We start from the raw sequence: 16,725 nt of genomic DNA, 5'->3' as shown, positions 1-16,725 counted from the left end.
GCCATTTACAGCACGTGAGAGCCTAAGAACCACGACGTGTCTGCCCCATGCCTGTCACACAGGCATAGCTTCCTACGTGCCGGTGAGTGTTTACCTTATATTCTAAAATTTTAAACCAGGCCCCAGGAAAGAGGAAAATGATAGCACATCAAGGAATCTCCCAGCTTCTGGAACCTCTGTCCTCGCTAGGCTTCGGGGTCACCTTCCTTTCTGTCAATCAAGGAATTGCTGAGTGGGGCAGACTCAGCACTATTTTAAAGAGAGAAATGAGCTCCATTCGCTGTGACAGACATTGCAGGGAGAATTCTCCTCTGTGACTGGAAGAAAAATAATATGATGTCTTTTTTTTTTTTTTTTTTTTGAGATGGAGTCTTGCTCTGTCACCCAGGCTGGAGTGCAGTGGCATGATCTCAGGTCATTGCAACCTCTGCCTCTCGGGTTCAAGTCATTTTTCTGCCTCAGCCTCCCGAGTAGCTGGGATTACAGGTGCGTGCCACCATGCCCAGCTAATTTTTGTATTTTAGTAAGATGGGGTTTGGCATGTTAGCAAGGCCGGTCTCGAACTCCTGGCCTCAGGTGGTCCATCCACTTCAGCCTCCCAAAGTGCTGTGATGACAAGCAGGAGCCGCCACGACGGCCTTTTTGTTTTCTTGAGGCAGGATCTCACTCTGGGATCTAGACTGGAGTGCGGTGCTGAGATCACAGCTTACTGTAGCCCCAGACTCCTGGGCTCCACCTACCTCAGCCTCCCGAGGAGCTGGGACCACAGGCATGCACCATCATGCCCAGCTAATTTTTATATTTTTTGTAAAGATCAAGTGTAGCTATGTTGTCCAGTCTGATCTCAAATTCTTGGCCTCAAGTGGTCCTCCCGCCTTAGCCTCTCAAAGTGCTGGGATTTGAGCCACTGCACTCAGCCTGTAATGATCTCCCAATGCTCTTGCACTGGGGAAAACCACCTGATCTACTGTCTCAGGGACTTATGAGAGGGCGACCACCCCTTCCCTGCCCAGCACCGGCTCCAGGAAGGCAGCTGAGCGGGAGGTTGAAGCCTTGCACTGGAGGGAGGGAGAGGTAAGCTGACAACAGAAGGCAGTGAAGCCAGCCCGGGTGCCTGGGTGAGAAGAGGCGTCTACCAGGGTGGAAACTGGAGTGAACTTGAAGAGAAAGTCGGAGCTCGCCAGTGAGGACAGACAGAAGCGGTCAAAGACCAGGAGGAAAGAGGAAGGCGGCGAGTGCACGGCCAGGCTGGGCAGCTTCTCTCTTCACCTTGATGGAGAGGGCTCTGACCAGACCCGAGCTGGAGACAAGTCACACAGCAGGAAGCATGGGGCGGCTGGGGGAGAGAAGCTTCTGCGGGGTCCAGGGCAGCCCCGGCTCCGGCTTAAGAGGAAGGACCCAGGCCAAGTGGCCATGGAAACAGACATGGGTGCTGACCAGGGCCACCTTCGTCCTTCCTTCGGTCCCTCCTCTTAACCTCTGCTGAGCCCCTCCTTTCCCATGTCCTTTGTCCTCTCTTCTCCTCCCTTTCCTGTCACCTGCATTCCCAGCCCATTTTTCTGCCCCTCCTGCTAACTTGTCCTCTGAGCACAGAACGCAGCAGGCCCCCATCAGCCCCCGCCCATCCCCTCCACACTTCAAGCAGCTGTGTGGTACCTGGTGCTGGGTACAGAATGGCCCGGGGCAGCCCTGCACAGCCGCAGAGCCCAGGGTCTAACGCGGAGCCCTGGAGTCCATCAAATGCATTCCCAGGATCCAGCCCCCCCGCAGCCCGATGGTGCCTTGATGAGCACAGGATTGTGTTGGGCGCACAGGGAGTTCCACTGTCTGTCGCCCCAACACCTACACAGGGCCTGAACCACAGGGGAGCTCACAGGATTCTTTTAGAATCGCTGATGGAGGAGTTAGAGTCCTGCAGAACTTCCTGAAGTCCTGTGGAATCTCAGAGCTCACCTCCTCCACCCTCAACAGATGGTCCAAGGCCAGCCTGGGCCATTTTCTTCCATGATGACCCAATGTCCCAGGAACTGTCAGCTCAGACAGGAGCTGGCTTTTTACCAACAAATCCAGCCCCGAGGGAAAGAGTTCCCCGAAGAGACACCCCAGGACCTCCTACCTTCATCGCCAGGGCCATCAGGGCGCCCTCGGTGGGCTGGCCCATCACAGCGTTCTTTCTGATGACTGCGTTGTTGGCGACACAGCCCGCCTACAAGGGGATTGTCCAACATCTGTAGTTAGTACTGGGCTCATGACAAAGACGCTGCGGGCTTGGCCCATTTTTACAGTGGGGGCTGCAGGGACAAGGCTTGCTCTTTAAAACTACTCAGCGTCCTAGCTTTTTAAACACCCGTTTCTTGGCTGTGCTGAACGTTGGCGGCCACAAAGATAACACGAGGGGATCCAGCAGGCAGGCGGGCGGACAGGTGGTGATGAGTGCAGATGACAGTGGGGAAGATGGCGTTTCCACCTGAGGTGACAAAGTGTTCTAGGCAGTGGGGATGGCTGCACAGCTTGTGGACATAGTGAAGCCATGGAATTGTACACTGTAACAGGTGAATTCATGGTAGATGACATCTCAATTAAAAAATGAAAAAGAGACAAGCCGAAAGAGTGGGACTCCTGGCACTCTTCCTTCCGGGCACTTGTAGTACTTCTCTGAGCTCGTTTCTTTTCTTTTCTACTGTTACTTAATAGTTTTGCACATTTCTGTTTCATTCACTCATCCATCCATCCATTCATTCATTCATTTGAGACAGAGTCTCACTCTGTCACCCAGGCTGGAGTGCAGTGGTGCGATCTCAGCTCACTGCAACCTCCACCTCCCTGGTTCAAGACAATTCTCTTGCCTTAGGCTTCTGAGCAGCTAAGACTACAGGGGTGTGCCATCATGCCTGGCTAATTTTATATTTTTTAGTAGAGATGGGGTTTCACCCTGTTAGTAGGCTGGTCTTGAACTCCTGATGTCAGGTGATCTACCCACCTTGGCCTCCCAAAGTGCTGGGATTATAGGGGTGAACCACCACACCTGGCCATATTTTTTTTTTTTCTTAATCTGCAAAACTGAGACAGTGTTTGCTGTGATAGTGAAGTGGCCCCTGGAGGCAGGGCCTTCTCAGGCAGTGCTCACTGAACTGTACAGAGGAAGAAGGGTACCTGCTGCGTGGGGAGGGGTGAGCCTTTGTGAGAGGGTGAGTGCACATCGCATTGCAGGACTGATCGCAGCAACAGGGGAAAGTCCATTCACAGGGCACGTCTCTGTGCAGGAGTCTCCTTAGAGCCTTCCCGGGGGCAGTGATGAATACAAAGGATCATTTTTTTTTTTTCAGATAGAGTCTTACTCTGTTCCCCAGGACAGAGTTCAGTTGCACGATCTCAGCTCACTGCAACCTCCACCTCCCGGGTTCAAGTGATTCTCCTGCCTCAGCCTCCCAAGCAGCTGGGATTACAGGTGCTTGCCACTGTGCTGGGCTAATTTTTGTATTTTTAGTAGAGACAGGATTTCACCATCTTGGCCAGGCTGGTCTCAAACTCCTGACCTCATGATCCACCCGCCTCAGCCTCCCAAAGTGCTGGGATTACAGGCATGAGCCACCACGCCTGGCCTAAATAATTAAAAAAAAATAACAGAGACAGGGTCTCACTATGTTGCCAGGCTGCTCTCAAACTCTGGGCCTCAAGGGATTCTCCAGCCTTGGCCTCCTGTGAGGCCACTGTGCCCGGCCTAGCTCTTCTCTGACCTCCAATGTCTCCATCAGTTTTGGGGTCACTTTTCCAGTGCTGTGACAGGCTAACCCCTGGGTGGTCCCGTCACTCTCCGCTAACTGTTTCCTTTTTCAAAGAGAAGCCCCGGAAGCCCCGATGCAAATGCCTATTTCCCCCACGGTGCTTTCGACACCTACCTCCACTAATTTTCCCACGGAGACGTTGGAAAATTCCTTAATTACTTCCTTGGATGGTAGAAGACACACAGTCCCTTGGCCATCATACCCAACTCCACTGACCTGCAGGGGAGAAGCAGAAGAAAGTGTGTCACCAAGAGTCAAAAACATGCTCCCTGGTTGGCCCACCATCTCTGTCCTGGGGATCCATGCCAAGGACATAATTCTAAACACGTACAGGGCTTTAAGTATGAAGATGTTCCCTGAAAGATTATTTATTAATCAGATACCTCACTGACGGACAAAGTGGCACACATTAGTAAATTACATCAAGTTTACTCAGTGGGATACTCTGCAGCCAGTTCAACTGATGATTAAGAAAACTAAGATCTAGCATAGAAGAGTTTATATTCTAAGAACAGAGTGGGCAAACGCGCAGGTCTTTGCAGCTGATCCCACCTCTGTCATGGCTACTCAGCTCTACCATTATGGCCCACTGAGGCATGAAAACAGCCATCGGCAACACGTACACAAATGGGTGCGGCAGTACACCAACAAAGCTTTATTTCCAAACATCAGCCCTGGCCCACGGGCACTCATTTGTTCACCCCTTGCTCTGGCCAGTTTTGTGGAAAAAATATCAGGATAAAAAATTGCACATTCAGGGAGCTTCCAATGTGCCAAGCACACAGAAGACACTGACAAACATGAGGAGACTTGGGAGGCTGAGGAGAGAGGATCACTTGAGCCCAGAAGTTAGAGGCTGCAGTGAGCCATGATTGCACCACTGGACTGCAACCTGGGTGACACAACACCACCCTGTCTTAAAAAATAAAAAAACAAAACGAGTCCATCGTGGTGGCTCATGCCTATAATCCCCGCACTCTGGGAGGCCAAGGTGGGCGGATCACCTGAGGTCAGGAGTTTGAGACCAGCCTGGCCAACATACAGTAAAATCCCGTCTCTACTAAAAATACAAAAATTAGCTGGGCATAGAGGTACATGCCTGTAGTCCCAGCTACTTGGGAAGCTGAGACAGGAGAACCACTTGAACCCATGAGCTGGAGGTTGCAGTGAGCCGAGATCTAGCCACTGCACTCCAGCCTGGGCGACAGAGTGAGACTCTGTGTCTCAAAAACAAACAAACAGCAAATTGACTAATCATCGTTAGTTTATCATGGGAGGTATGGAATTTTTTTTTTTTTGAGATGAGTTTCACTCTTCTTGCCCAGGCTAGAGTGCAATGGCACGATCTTGGCTCACTGCAACCTCTGTCTCCTGGGTTTAAGTCATTCTCCTGCCTCAGCCTCAGCCTCCTGAGAAGCTGGGACTACAGGCATGCACAACCGCAAATGACTAATTTTTGTATTTTTAGTAGAGACAGGATATCTCCATGTTGGTCAGGCAGGTCTCAAACGCCCGACCTCTGGTGATCCACCTGCCTCGGCCTCCCCGAGTGCTGGGATTACAAATTTTTTCTAGCTTTCAATTTTGTCGTGTGCTTATAATTAACAAGTAGTAAGAAAAGGAGGCTCCCCTAAATTGGTCATGTCTTTTGAAAGGAAGTATAAAATGATTACAAACAAAATCAGTGCTGTTAGCCAAGAGATTGTAAGATGACCCCAATTTATTTCTTCCTTATTGTGTTCTAGAAGACACTGTGTGCCTTGTCTAGAAGGAGATGGCCCGGCTGGGTGCATCTTTAAGGCTTGGAAATTCCTCTGGGACTCACCTCGGCATGAAGCCCATCCGATGTTACAAGCTGGGTCACCGTCATTTCATTGGCAGTCAGAGTTCCCGTCTTATCAGAACAGAGAACGCTGCAGCAACCTGGTACAATAAGCATCAGTTTATAGAAAAGAGGAATCGCCACCCTCAGGTCTGTGAAACCCCCAGGCTGGACGGCCCTGACAGCCAAGCTTCCATTCAGCTCCAAATGTCAGAATTCCACCGGCCAGAGTCCCTCACCTAAAGTCTCCACGATGGGTAACTTCTTCACGATGACGCGCTTCTTGGCCATCCGCAGCACTCCGAGGACCAGCGTCACCATGACGACGATGGGCAGACCCTCTGGGATGGCCGCCACAGCCAGGCTGGATCGAAAGGTCAAATGAGTTCCCTCTAACATCCACTTAAGGAGAGCGTGACTCTCGACTGGGGCTGGCAATGCTTCTGGCTAGTGAAGCTCGGCTTTGGTGTCCCCAGTGTCCTGGTTCTATTCTCCATTCCCAATCCTAAGGGGCACCTGACTCCTTCAGCATCCATGGTCCTGAGCCCTCCGCTGCACACCCTGCTCTTGGGAAGGGACCTCTCCTGTCAGTCATCAACACCTTAGTGTGAATTAGTTGGTCAGCTGTTTTGGCTCTTTAAAAGTTTTTTTTTTGTTTGTTTTTTTGTTTTGTTTTGTTTTTTGAGACAGAGTTTCACTCTTGTTGCCCATTCTGGAGAGCAATGACATGATTCAGCTCACCACAACCTCCACCTCCCAGTTCAAGCGATTCTCCTGCCTCAGCCTCCCGAGTAGCTGGGATTACAAGCATGTGCCACCACGCCCAGCTAATTTTGTATTTTCAGTAGAGACGGGGTTTCTCCGTGTTGGTCAGGCTGGTCGTGAACTCCCGACCTCCAGTGATCCACCTACTTCAGCCTCCCAAAGTGCTGAGATTACAGGCGTGAGCCGCCGTGCCTGGCTAAAAGTATTTTGCATTTACATTATTCTCATTTATTAGAGAGAAAAGGCTTTGGGTCCCATGAAAGGAATTCTCAGAATCAGACAGTAAGGGGGATTAAGAGTTCCTGGTTCCGAGGGTCCTTGTGGGTCCCCTGAATTTCACTTTTCATTAGTGTACTGGTGCAGACACTTCCTATGAGGAAGCCAGACAAGGAAGTCCAAGTCAGGGGAGGTGAAAGGCCACAGCAACGGCCCTGCCCGTGGTGCAGATCTGTTTCAGGGTGTCTGCTCACTTCCTTCTCATCCCTCCAACTCTCCCTGGACTATGCGACCCCACTCCCCCATAACCAGGGTTGACTGGATTCGAGGAGACAGTCTGACCCAAGCTGAGCCAGTAAGATGATCTCTTGGAAACAAGAATGGGGCTGTGACACACAGAGGCCCCTTCCCCGGGTGTGTCAATAGGTGAGAGGACATGCACAGGGGGCTCTTTCTGTCCCTTGTGGCTGATACTCCAAAACACTGGGGCCAACTGGCAAGGTATGATGCCTGGGGCCTGGTTGGACATAGCCCAGCGTGGGCTACAGATGGAGCAGCAGTGCTTGCAAATGGACCACTGTGGACGCGGGGCAGTGGCTGCGCAGGTGTTCACGTTCTCATCCTCTCTGCTTTTGTAGATGCTTGAAATTTTTCTTTAAAAAATGTAAAAACCAACATGAAGAAAGCACAACAATTAAATGCGTATCAGCGAACAAAAGGATGAGCCGAATGTGGCTTATCTATGCAGCAGAATACCCTTCAGCCATAGAAAGGAACGAGGCACCGGCACACGTTAACACGTGGCCGAGCCTGGAAAATGTGCTGCTGAGTGGAAGAAGCCAGACACAGAGGCCACTCAGAGCAGGAGTCCGTTCATAAGGGATGTTGAGAATGGGGAATTCTACACAGAAAGAAAGGCGAGTGACTCCTTAGGGCTTGGATGCAGACGCGGGCAGGAATATTGAGTGACAGCTAAAGGGCACGGGGTTTCTTCTTGAGGCAGTAAGAAAATGTTCTAGACCAGGCACAGTGGCTCATGCCTGTAATCCCAGCACTTGGGGAGGCTGAGGCAGGTAGGTCACCTGAGGTCAGGAATTTGAGACCAACCTGGCCAACATGGTGAAACCCCCATCTCTACTAAAAATACAAAAATTAGCTGGGCGTGGTGGGGCACACCTGTAATCCTAGCTACTCAGGAAGCTGAGGCAGGAGAATTGCTTGAACCCAGGAGGCGGAGGATACAGTGAGCTGCGATCGTGCCATTGCACTCCAGCCTGGTGACAGATGGAGGCTTTGCCTCAAAAAAAAGAAAAAAAGTTCTAAGGCCAGGCACAGTAGCACACACCTATAATGCCAGCACTTTGATAGGATGACACAGGCAGATCGTTTGACCTCAGGAGTTCGAGACCAACCTGGGCAACATTTTTTTCAACAAAAAAATAAAAATAAACATTAGCTGAGTGTGGCAGTGTGCACCTATAATCCCAGCTACTCAGGGGGCTGAGGTGGGAGGGTCGCTTGAGTTGGGAGGTCAAGGCTGAGGCTACCGTGGGCTGTCATCATGCCACTGTGCTGCAGACTGCGTAACAGAGTAAGACCCTGTCAGAACAGAATAGAAAATAAGTCCTAAAATGGACTGTGGTGATGGTTGTGTCTGTCTGTAAATATACTAAAAAAAACATTAAATTGTATACTTTCAATGAATTAATTATATGATGTGTGAATTATATCTCTATAAAGCTGTTTAAGAAAGGAAAAAGAAAAGCAGACTTGGCTGATGATGGGAGGGGGGGAGAGATTTTGAGCAGGTGGGGGAGGCTGGCCAGATCCTCCCCACCAAGCCTCCACCTGAGGCCAACCTGAGGGGTAAGGAGGATGTGACTTCAATGGAGCTCCAAGTGCTTTTATCGCATGGAACCACTCTGTGCAACTTCTAGAAAGAGACTATTCTGGGGACTAAAGGTGATGAGGAATTTCTGTTATCTGAGAACACCAGAAAAGTCACGGGAGAAGAGGGCCACTGCCTCCCCATGCTTGCAGCCCACCCGCAGCCACTGCCACGGACCTGGCAGAAGCTTCTCTACACCCGCCTGGTCCAGCTCCCAGAGCCAGGCTCCCTAGCAAATACATGAAATCAGCCAGTATGAGCAAGACCACATGGTGATCCCAGAGTCCAGGCCCTGCCCTAAGCAAAGAGCCACCACCAAGTCACCAAGGACAACAGCAATGCCCAGTGCTCCCAGGCCTCCCACGCTTCCCAAGAGAAGCTGGAAACCCAGTATCTTTTTCATACAAACTCCCAGTTTTTAAATGTTGGCAACAAATTACAATGAAAAAAGTAGAGTTCGAACAAAATCTATTTCCTGGCCATATCTCACACAAGGGTGGATGGGTTTGTCTGTCTGTTTGAGATGGAGTCTCACTGTCATCCAGGCTGGAGTGCAGTGGCACGATATCAGCTCACTGCAACATCCACCCCCCCAGGTTCCTGCAATTCTGCCTTAGCCTCCCGCATAGCTGAGATTATAGGCATGCGGGACCACGGTTGGCTAATATTTGTATTTTTAGTAGAGATGGAGTTTCACCTGTTGTTGGCCAGGCTGGTCTTGAACTCCTGGCCTCAGGTGATCCACCTGCCTCGGCCTCCCGAAGTGCAGGGATTACAGGCCTGAGCCACCATGCGCAGCTAAAACCACTGTCTTAACAGATGAACTGGAAGCCAAATTTCAACACACTGTGAGTAAATGTCATTACAGAATACGTTCGCACTCTACCTGGGGTAGCTGATAGAACACCTGGTGAGGATCCATTCCACCAGGATCACACAGGGAGACCATATTTCATCAGCGCTAAGACACAGTTGATTGTGAAGGGCACCGTTATTTTGTGCAGCACTTGGAAAAGAATCCACACTGCCAATTAATCAGTAACACCATGCTTTCTAATTACATCACTCATTAAAAGCGATCTCATTTCAGAGGAGTTGAAATGTGAAAAAGAACGTACATTGCAGCCAGGCGCAGTGGCTCACGCCTGTAATCCGAGCACTCTGGGAGGCTGAGGTGGGTGGATCACAAGGTCAGCAGTTCAAGACCAGCCTGATCAGGATAGTAAAACCCCATCTCTACTAAAAATACAAAAATTAGCCGGGTGTGATGGCGAGCGCCCGTAATCCCAGCCACTTGGGAGGCTGAGGCAGAGAACTGCTTGAACCCAGGAGGCAGAGGTTGCAGTGAGCTGATATGGCACCACTGCACTCCGGTCTGGGTGATAAAGTGAGACTCTGTCTAAAAAAAAAAAGTACATCTCAGAATCAAAGAAATATGATATATTAAATGTTGGCAACAAATTCCAATTGCAAAGCAGACAGTTTGAATAGAATGATTCTGAATAGTGACCTTTCACCCAGAGACAACAGAACAGGCAGGGACAAGTTATATAAACCAAGATTATAGAATTTGGTCAGGGGACCGTGCCCAGTTTCTACAGTGACAGCCAGAAGGCTTCCTTCCTTATGGCACAGCCTGTGAAGACCAGCAAAGCAAACATTTGTGGAGCGTTATGACGTGGACTTTCATCCCATAGGCAGGGGAAGGACATCTTTGCATGTACCTGGAAGAATTCATAATAACCAAGAATTAATCCAGAAACTGATAAAGATTAGAATGGGCCAGCCATGGTAGCTCACACCTGTATTCCCAGCACTTTGGGACACCAAAGCAGGTGGATCATTTGAGCTGAGGAGTTCAAGACTAGCCTGGCCAACACAGTGAAACCCCAACTCTACTAAAAATACAAAAATTAGCTGGGTATGATAGTGCACACCTATAGTCCCGGATACTCCGGGAGGCTGAGGCAGGAGAATCGCTTGAACCCAGAAGGCAGAGGTTGCAGTGAGCCAAGATCACATCACTGCACTCCAGCCTGGGTGACAGAGCGAGACTCCGTCTCAAAACAAAAACAGATGAGAATGGACCAGGAAAAGCAAGTCCCTCAGGTAATGTTGAATATCACCTAATACATAGGGAATTGGTTGTGGAAAAGTTTTAAAAGTTTTAACAAATGATTCTCTCATTTTACTTATTTTGGAAAATCTCTGCTGGCTAAGCTGCCATTTCCACCTTTTGATTCAATGGTTTTGGGTGACTTTAATCTGGCACTAACACTGCAAATCCCCGCCCCAAAATCACAAGTGAGAGGGGAAAGTGTCCCTCACATGAAAGTCCACATGCATAGCTCAAGCGGGATGCCCGCGTTGCAAGGGAGGCTGGGAGAAGAAAGCAGAAGGGACCAACAGCAGGGGCGGGGGAGAAGCAGGGGTTTGGGGCTTGGGCACAGAAGCCTTTTTTTGCTTTTTCTCCTGGAAATATTTAATCACCTGCCTTGGCTCATGAAACTTTTCATGGCTTGTAAGACAGGAATGGGAGGCATCATTATTTGTAGGAAGGAGGTTTTTGTTTTGTTTTTTTTGAGACAAAGTCTCGCTGTGATGCCCAGGCTGAAGTGCAGTGGCGTGAACTCAGCTCCTCACAACCACCGCCTCCTTGAACCTCCAGGGTTCAAGCCATTCCCCTGCCTCAGCCTCCTGAGTAGCTGGGACCTCAGGCACACGCCACCATGCTCAGCTAATTTTTATATTTTTAGTAGAGATGGAGTTTCACTATGTTGGCCGGGCTGGTCGCAAACTCCTGACCTCGTGTTCTACAGGAGAGTTTTTTTAAGATAGGGTCTCACTCTGTTGCCCAGGCAGGAGTACAGTGGTAAGATCTTGGCTCACTGCAACCTTGACTTCCCAGGCTCAAGCCATCCTCCTGCCTCAGGCTTCCAGGTAGCTGAGACTACAAGCATGCACCATCACACCTGGGTAATTAAAAACATTTGTTTTTGCACAGAGAGGGTCTCACTATGTTCTCTAGGCTGGTCTCAAACTCCTGGGCTCAAGGGATCCTCTTGCCTCAGCCTCGCATGGTGCTAGGATTACAGGTGTAGGCCACTGTGCCTGGCCTGTTTGGGGAAGTTTTGAAGCATTCTGTCTTCTGAGAGTCCTGTGTTCTCTAGTAGCCTCCTTGCAGCTGAAACATCTCCCTCCCTGCCACCACCTCTGCCTCCAAAGGCTCAGTCACCTCAGAATGCTGCTCAGGTGTCCCGGCCTCCTTCCTGGTCCTATTCTTTCTGGGGCCCGCTCTTGAAGGACAGTGTCAAATCACAGTCTCAAGCTCAGAGGGTGCTCCCTGGACCAGCCATGTAAGCACCCTTGAGAGCTTGTTAGAAATGTGAGTCTCAGCCAGGCATAGTGGCTCACATCTGCAATCCCAGCACTTTGGAAGGCCAAGGCAGGTGGATCACCTGAGGTCAGGAGTTCGATACCAGCCTGGCCAACATGGTGAAACCCTGTCTCTACTAAAAGTACAAAAATTAGCTGGGAGTGGTAGCAGGTGCCTGTAATCCCGGCTACTGGGGAGGCTGAGGCAGAAGAATCACTTGAACCCGGGAGGCGGAGGTTGCAGTGAGCCAAGATCGTGCCACTGTACTCCAGCCTGGGCAGAGCAAGACCCCATCTAAAAAACAAACACCACACATTCTCTTTCTAACTGGGAGTTGAACAATGAAAACACGTGGACACAGGGAGGGGGACATCATACATTGGGGCCTGTCGGGGAGTAGGGGGAATGGGGAGGGAGGGCATTAGGACAAATACCTAATGTATATAGGGCCTAAAACCTAGATGATGGGTTGATAGGTGCAGCAAACCACCATGGCACATGTATACCTACGTAACAAACCTGCACAATCTGTACATATCCTAGAACTTAAATTTTTTTTCTTTAAATGAGCAAACAAAAGAAATATGAGTCTAAACACACTGGTTACAGTGTACACTGTTCGGGTGATGAGTGCATAACAATCTCAGAAATCACCGCTAAAGAACTTAATCATGAAACACCACCTGTTCCCCCAAAACCTATTGAAATAAGAAAAAGAAAGAAATGTGAGTCTCAGGCTGCCCCCAGCCCTGAGTCCGGGCAGCGGTCATCTGGGTTTACCAGGCTCTCGAGGGGACCTCCCGCTCTTCAGCTCAGCCCCAGACCTCGGCTCTCCAGGGCCTGCCTCTGCAGGTGCCATTCCAATGCCTCAAACTCTACTGTCCCCAGCACAGACTGGAGTCCTGCTCCAGCGCCCCGTCCTCCCAGCCCACGCTTCTGTAATAAGCTGGAGCTCCCTTCTCCCACTTCCTTCAGCTTCTAAATCAAGGATGGCCAACACTTTTCATCTCTGTGGTTCCAAAGTGTTCATGGAGACAGCCTGGCATGGCATATTGAGAAAGACTCTGATGATGAGGTTGGGAATGGGAGAAGCGGCTGTGAGTTTCCCCATGATCTAAGTGACTCCATCATCCGGTTCTGCTTACTGAGCTCCCACGGTGGCCCTCGGACATGTTCCCATCCCCAAGCCTTTGCTGGTGCCATTCCCCCTGCCTGGAACACCCTTCCTGCTCACCTCCCAACTCCTCAACTCCCCACCTCCACCTCCTCAGAAAAACCCTCTCCAGCCACCTCATTCAGTCCATCGCCTTCTTCCTCCCTTTTTTTCTTCTTGCAATGGACTTTTGCTCTGTATTCCAGGCTGGAGTGCAATGCCACAATCTCTATTCACTACAACCTCTGCCTCCCAGGTTCAAGTGATTCTCCTGCCTCAGCCTCCTGAGTAGCTGGGATGGCAAGTGCCTGCCACTACCCCAGGATAATTTTGTATTTTTAGTAGAGACGGGGGTTTCACCATGTTGGCCAGACTGGTCTCGAACTCCTGACCTTAAGTGATCTGCCCACCTCAGCCTCCCAAAGTGCTGGGATTACAGGTGTGAGCCACTGCGCCCCGCCCAGAACTGCAGTCTGCTCTTGGGAACTTTGGCATTGAAGTAGACGGGTCTTCCCAGCTCTGGCTCAGCCTCCTTGTCCTCACCTCCTTCAATGAGCTTGTCATTCAGCCACCCTGCTCCCTCGGCAGCCCACTGCCTGCTGCTAAGGGGTTCAATTGCATCCCTCCAAGAAAATACGCTCACATCCTAACTCCTGGTCCATGTGAATGTGACCCTATTTGGAAATAGGGTCTGTGCAGATATCATCAAATAAAGATTTGGTCATTAGAGTATCTATCTAAGTCCAATAAAACTGGTATCCTTATAAAAAGAGGAGAAGAGACACAGAGACAGACACAGGAGGAGACCATGTGACAGGCAGAGATTGGAGGCAAGATATTTACATGGCAAGGACCACCTGTGATGCCAGAAGCTGAGAAGCGTGGTGCTGACTCTCCCCTGGGGTCTTCAGAAACAGCACAGGCCTGCCACACATGGGTCTCAGAGGTGCTGACTCTCCCCTGGGGTCTTCAGAAACGGCACAGGCCTGCCCCATGTGGGTCTCAGAGGTGCTGATTCTCCCCTGGGGTCTTCAGAAACGGCACAAACCTGCCCCATGTGGGTCTCAGACTCCTGCCTCTAGAATGGTGAGAATAAGCTTCTGTTCCTGACCCTGCAGGGTGTACACCCAGTCTCAGCCAAGGCCTCATCACATCAGACACAGCTCCTCCAGATCTCAGCTCCAGGCTCTTTCCCACCTGCCTCTGCCTCTCTTTCCAACCTTCTCCCTCTTCCCCTTGACTCCCATCGATTCTCCATCCCCACTGAGACCCACAATCCTTTGAAGGCAGGAACCATGACTGTCTAGTTCACAACCTCCCCCATCCCAACACTATGTGAACATGAAAGGGATTCGATGAAATTAATACAAACAGATCATGCAGTTACATGCTACATACACTAACACAGAAGGATAAATGCCTCTCAAAAGCTCCGTGAAGGCTGGGTACAGCAGCTCACATCTGTAATCCCAGCACTCTGGGAGGCCAAGGTGGGTGGATCACCTGAGGTCAGGAGTTTGAGACCAGCCTGGCCAATATGCCTTTCTCTACTTAAAATATAACCCTGTCTCTACTTAAAATACAAAAAATTAGCTGGCTGTGCTAGTGCACTCCTATAATCCCAGCTACTTGGGAGGCTGAGGCAGGAGAATCCCTTGAACCTGGGAGGTAGAAGTTGCAGTGAGCCGAGATCGTGCCATTACACTTCAGCCTGGGCAACAAAAGTGAAACTCCATCTCAATTAAAAAACAAAAAACAAACAACAACAACAACAAACACTCCATGAAGATCATTCCATTCAGGGTATTAAGCCAGGAAGCCCCGTTCACTGGAGATCAAGACCATCCTACATTCAATAGAGCCCCTTGGACTGCATTATCCAAGGCAGGGCCAATAGCAGAACCAACCGAGGAACTGGGCATATTCTCAGGGAAAACGCCTGCAGCCCAGCAAGGATCATCTGTACGGCGCCACAGCGTCATTTCACGGCTCCAAACATGTTTGGGGGGGACGTCCGAACTCGCATTCATCTGCTTATATATATAGGTTGTTTAAGGCTAAAACCTAAAGACTATTTCTATTAGCACAGCTTTTTTCTTTTTCCTCTTTTCCTACTGAACCATCCTTTAAAGGTATTCTGATGTGGTCTGAATGCCTTGTGTGTCTCGTTACAGGATTCTTTTTTAAAGGGAAGACATGAACTTTATTATGGCTTGGAATTGATCTGGTACGGGGTTTTCCAAGTGTCTGCCATTTGTATTCTGCTTTTATGATTTTTATCACATCTGTGTGCCCAAGTTATTAGCACGTAATATTCCACCTCCCCTTTTTCATCATGTTTTCTTGGGTGATCTCAGGATTTGGTGTTAAGATTTTGTTAAATACACCGAGTAACAAAGTCTCTAAAGCCAGATACAGTATTTCCAATTTCCATTCACTCAAAACACAGTAATTAAATGCTTTTGTAATGTGACACACACCTGCCCACACTCATTTTACCACCTGCCCCTCAATTTACATACTGTGCAGTGTCATTGAAAAAATAAGGCATTTGGAATCTCTCCTACTACTAAATAGCAGGTAACCATGTACATTCACGTACACACAGGCAAGCCTGACTATGCACCAAAGCCATGTACACCTGATACTATGTACCTGACACCATGTACCAGATCCAGTACTCTCAACTTCTCAAGCAAGGTTCTCTTGCCCACACTGGCCAGCAAGAGAAACCTCCGTGTCCTAGCACACACTGGGATGCCTCAATTCACTTGGAGTTTGTCTGCTGTCATTCGCTCAGCACACGTGTTTGCAGAAACACGTTATTCTTCATATGTAAGTTAGAAAGGCTCCAAGGACCCTTGAATGACAGCATTCTTAGTTGCCTGTTCTAAACCTTCTTTCTGGTTTCTTTACTGATATTTAATTTGTATATCATAAAATTCACTCATTTAACATATGTAATTTCATGGTTGTTAGTGCATCCAGAGTTGTACACCTATTACCACAATCGATTTCAGAACATTTTCTTCAGCCCCAAAGGAAACCCCCTACCTGTTAGTAGTCACTACTCATGCCCCGACCCCAGCCCCTGGCAGACACTCATCTACTTTCCGTTTCTATGAAGTGACCTATGTTTTTGTTTGTTTCTTTTTTGAGGCGGAGTCTCACTCTGTCTTTCAGGCTGGATTGCAATGGTGCCATCTTGGGCACTGCACACTCGCCTCCTGGGCTCCAGCGATTCTTCTACTTCAGCCTCCTGAGTAGATGGGGTTAGAGGCGCCAGCCACATGCCCAGTTTGTTTTCGTATTTTTAGTAAAAGCAGGGTTTCACCATGTTGGCCAGGCTGGTCTCCAACTCCTGACCTCAGGTGATCCTCCTGCCTTGGCCTCCCAAAGTACTGGGATTACTGGTATGAGCTACTGCACCTGGCCAAGTGACCTACTTTTGAATATTTTATATCAATGAAATCATACAATATGTACAACTGGCTTCTTTCACCTAGCAAAATGGGTTCTACATGAATCCACGTGGGAGCATAAATCAGTACTTCATTCCTTTCTGTGGCTGAAAAATATTCCATTGTTCCTATGATGTTTGTTCATTCATTAGTTGATGGACACTGAAGTCTGTTTACATCATGGGTTTGATGTACTAATTACACACACATACACACACACACACACACACACACACACACACACACACACACACACACA

At 49.4% G+C, this 16,725-nt stretch overlaps 1 protein-coding gene across 3 annotated transcripts in view; it reads right to left on the bottom strand.

Moving 5' to 3' along the window:
- ATP2C2 (ATPase secretory pathway Ca2+ transporting 2) overlaps nucleotides 1-16,725 on the bottom strand; it is a 93,925-nt gene that overhangs the window by 16,533 nt on the left and 60,667 nt on the right. For all 3 annotated transcript variants that reach the window (XM_032284570.1, XM_032284568.1, XM_032284569.1), the window contains 4 exons: nucleotides 5,847-5,971; nucleotides 5,611-5,708; nucleotides 3,900-4,001; nucleotides 2,117-2,206 (listed from right to left, as the gene is read on the bottom strand). In XM_032284570.1, the coding sequence (XP_032140461.1) occupies nucleotides 2,117-2,206; nucleotides 3,900-4,001; nucleotides 5,611-5,708; nucleotides 5,847-5,971 (415 nt within the window). The remainder of the gene's footprint in view (nucleotides 1-2,116; nucleotides 2,207-3,899; nucleotides 4,002-5,610; nucleotides 5,709-5,846; nucleotides 5,972-16,725) is intronic.

The sequence above is a fragment of the Sapajus apella genome, unplaced genomic scaffold (assembly GCF_009761245.1).
Source record: "Sapajus apella isolate SASKATOON/1434 unplaced genomic scaffold, GSC_monkey_1.0 scaffold15, whole genome shotgun sequence".
Taxonomy (NCBI): domain Eukaryota; kingdom Metazoa; phylum Chordata; class Mammalia; order Primates; family Cebidae; genus Sapajus; species Sapajus apella.
The sequence above is the reverse complement of the archived record's forward strand: the minus strand, read 5'-3'. Positions and strand labels throughout refer to the sequence as shown.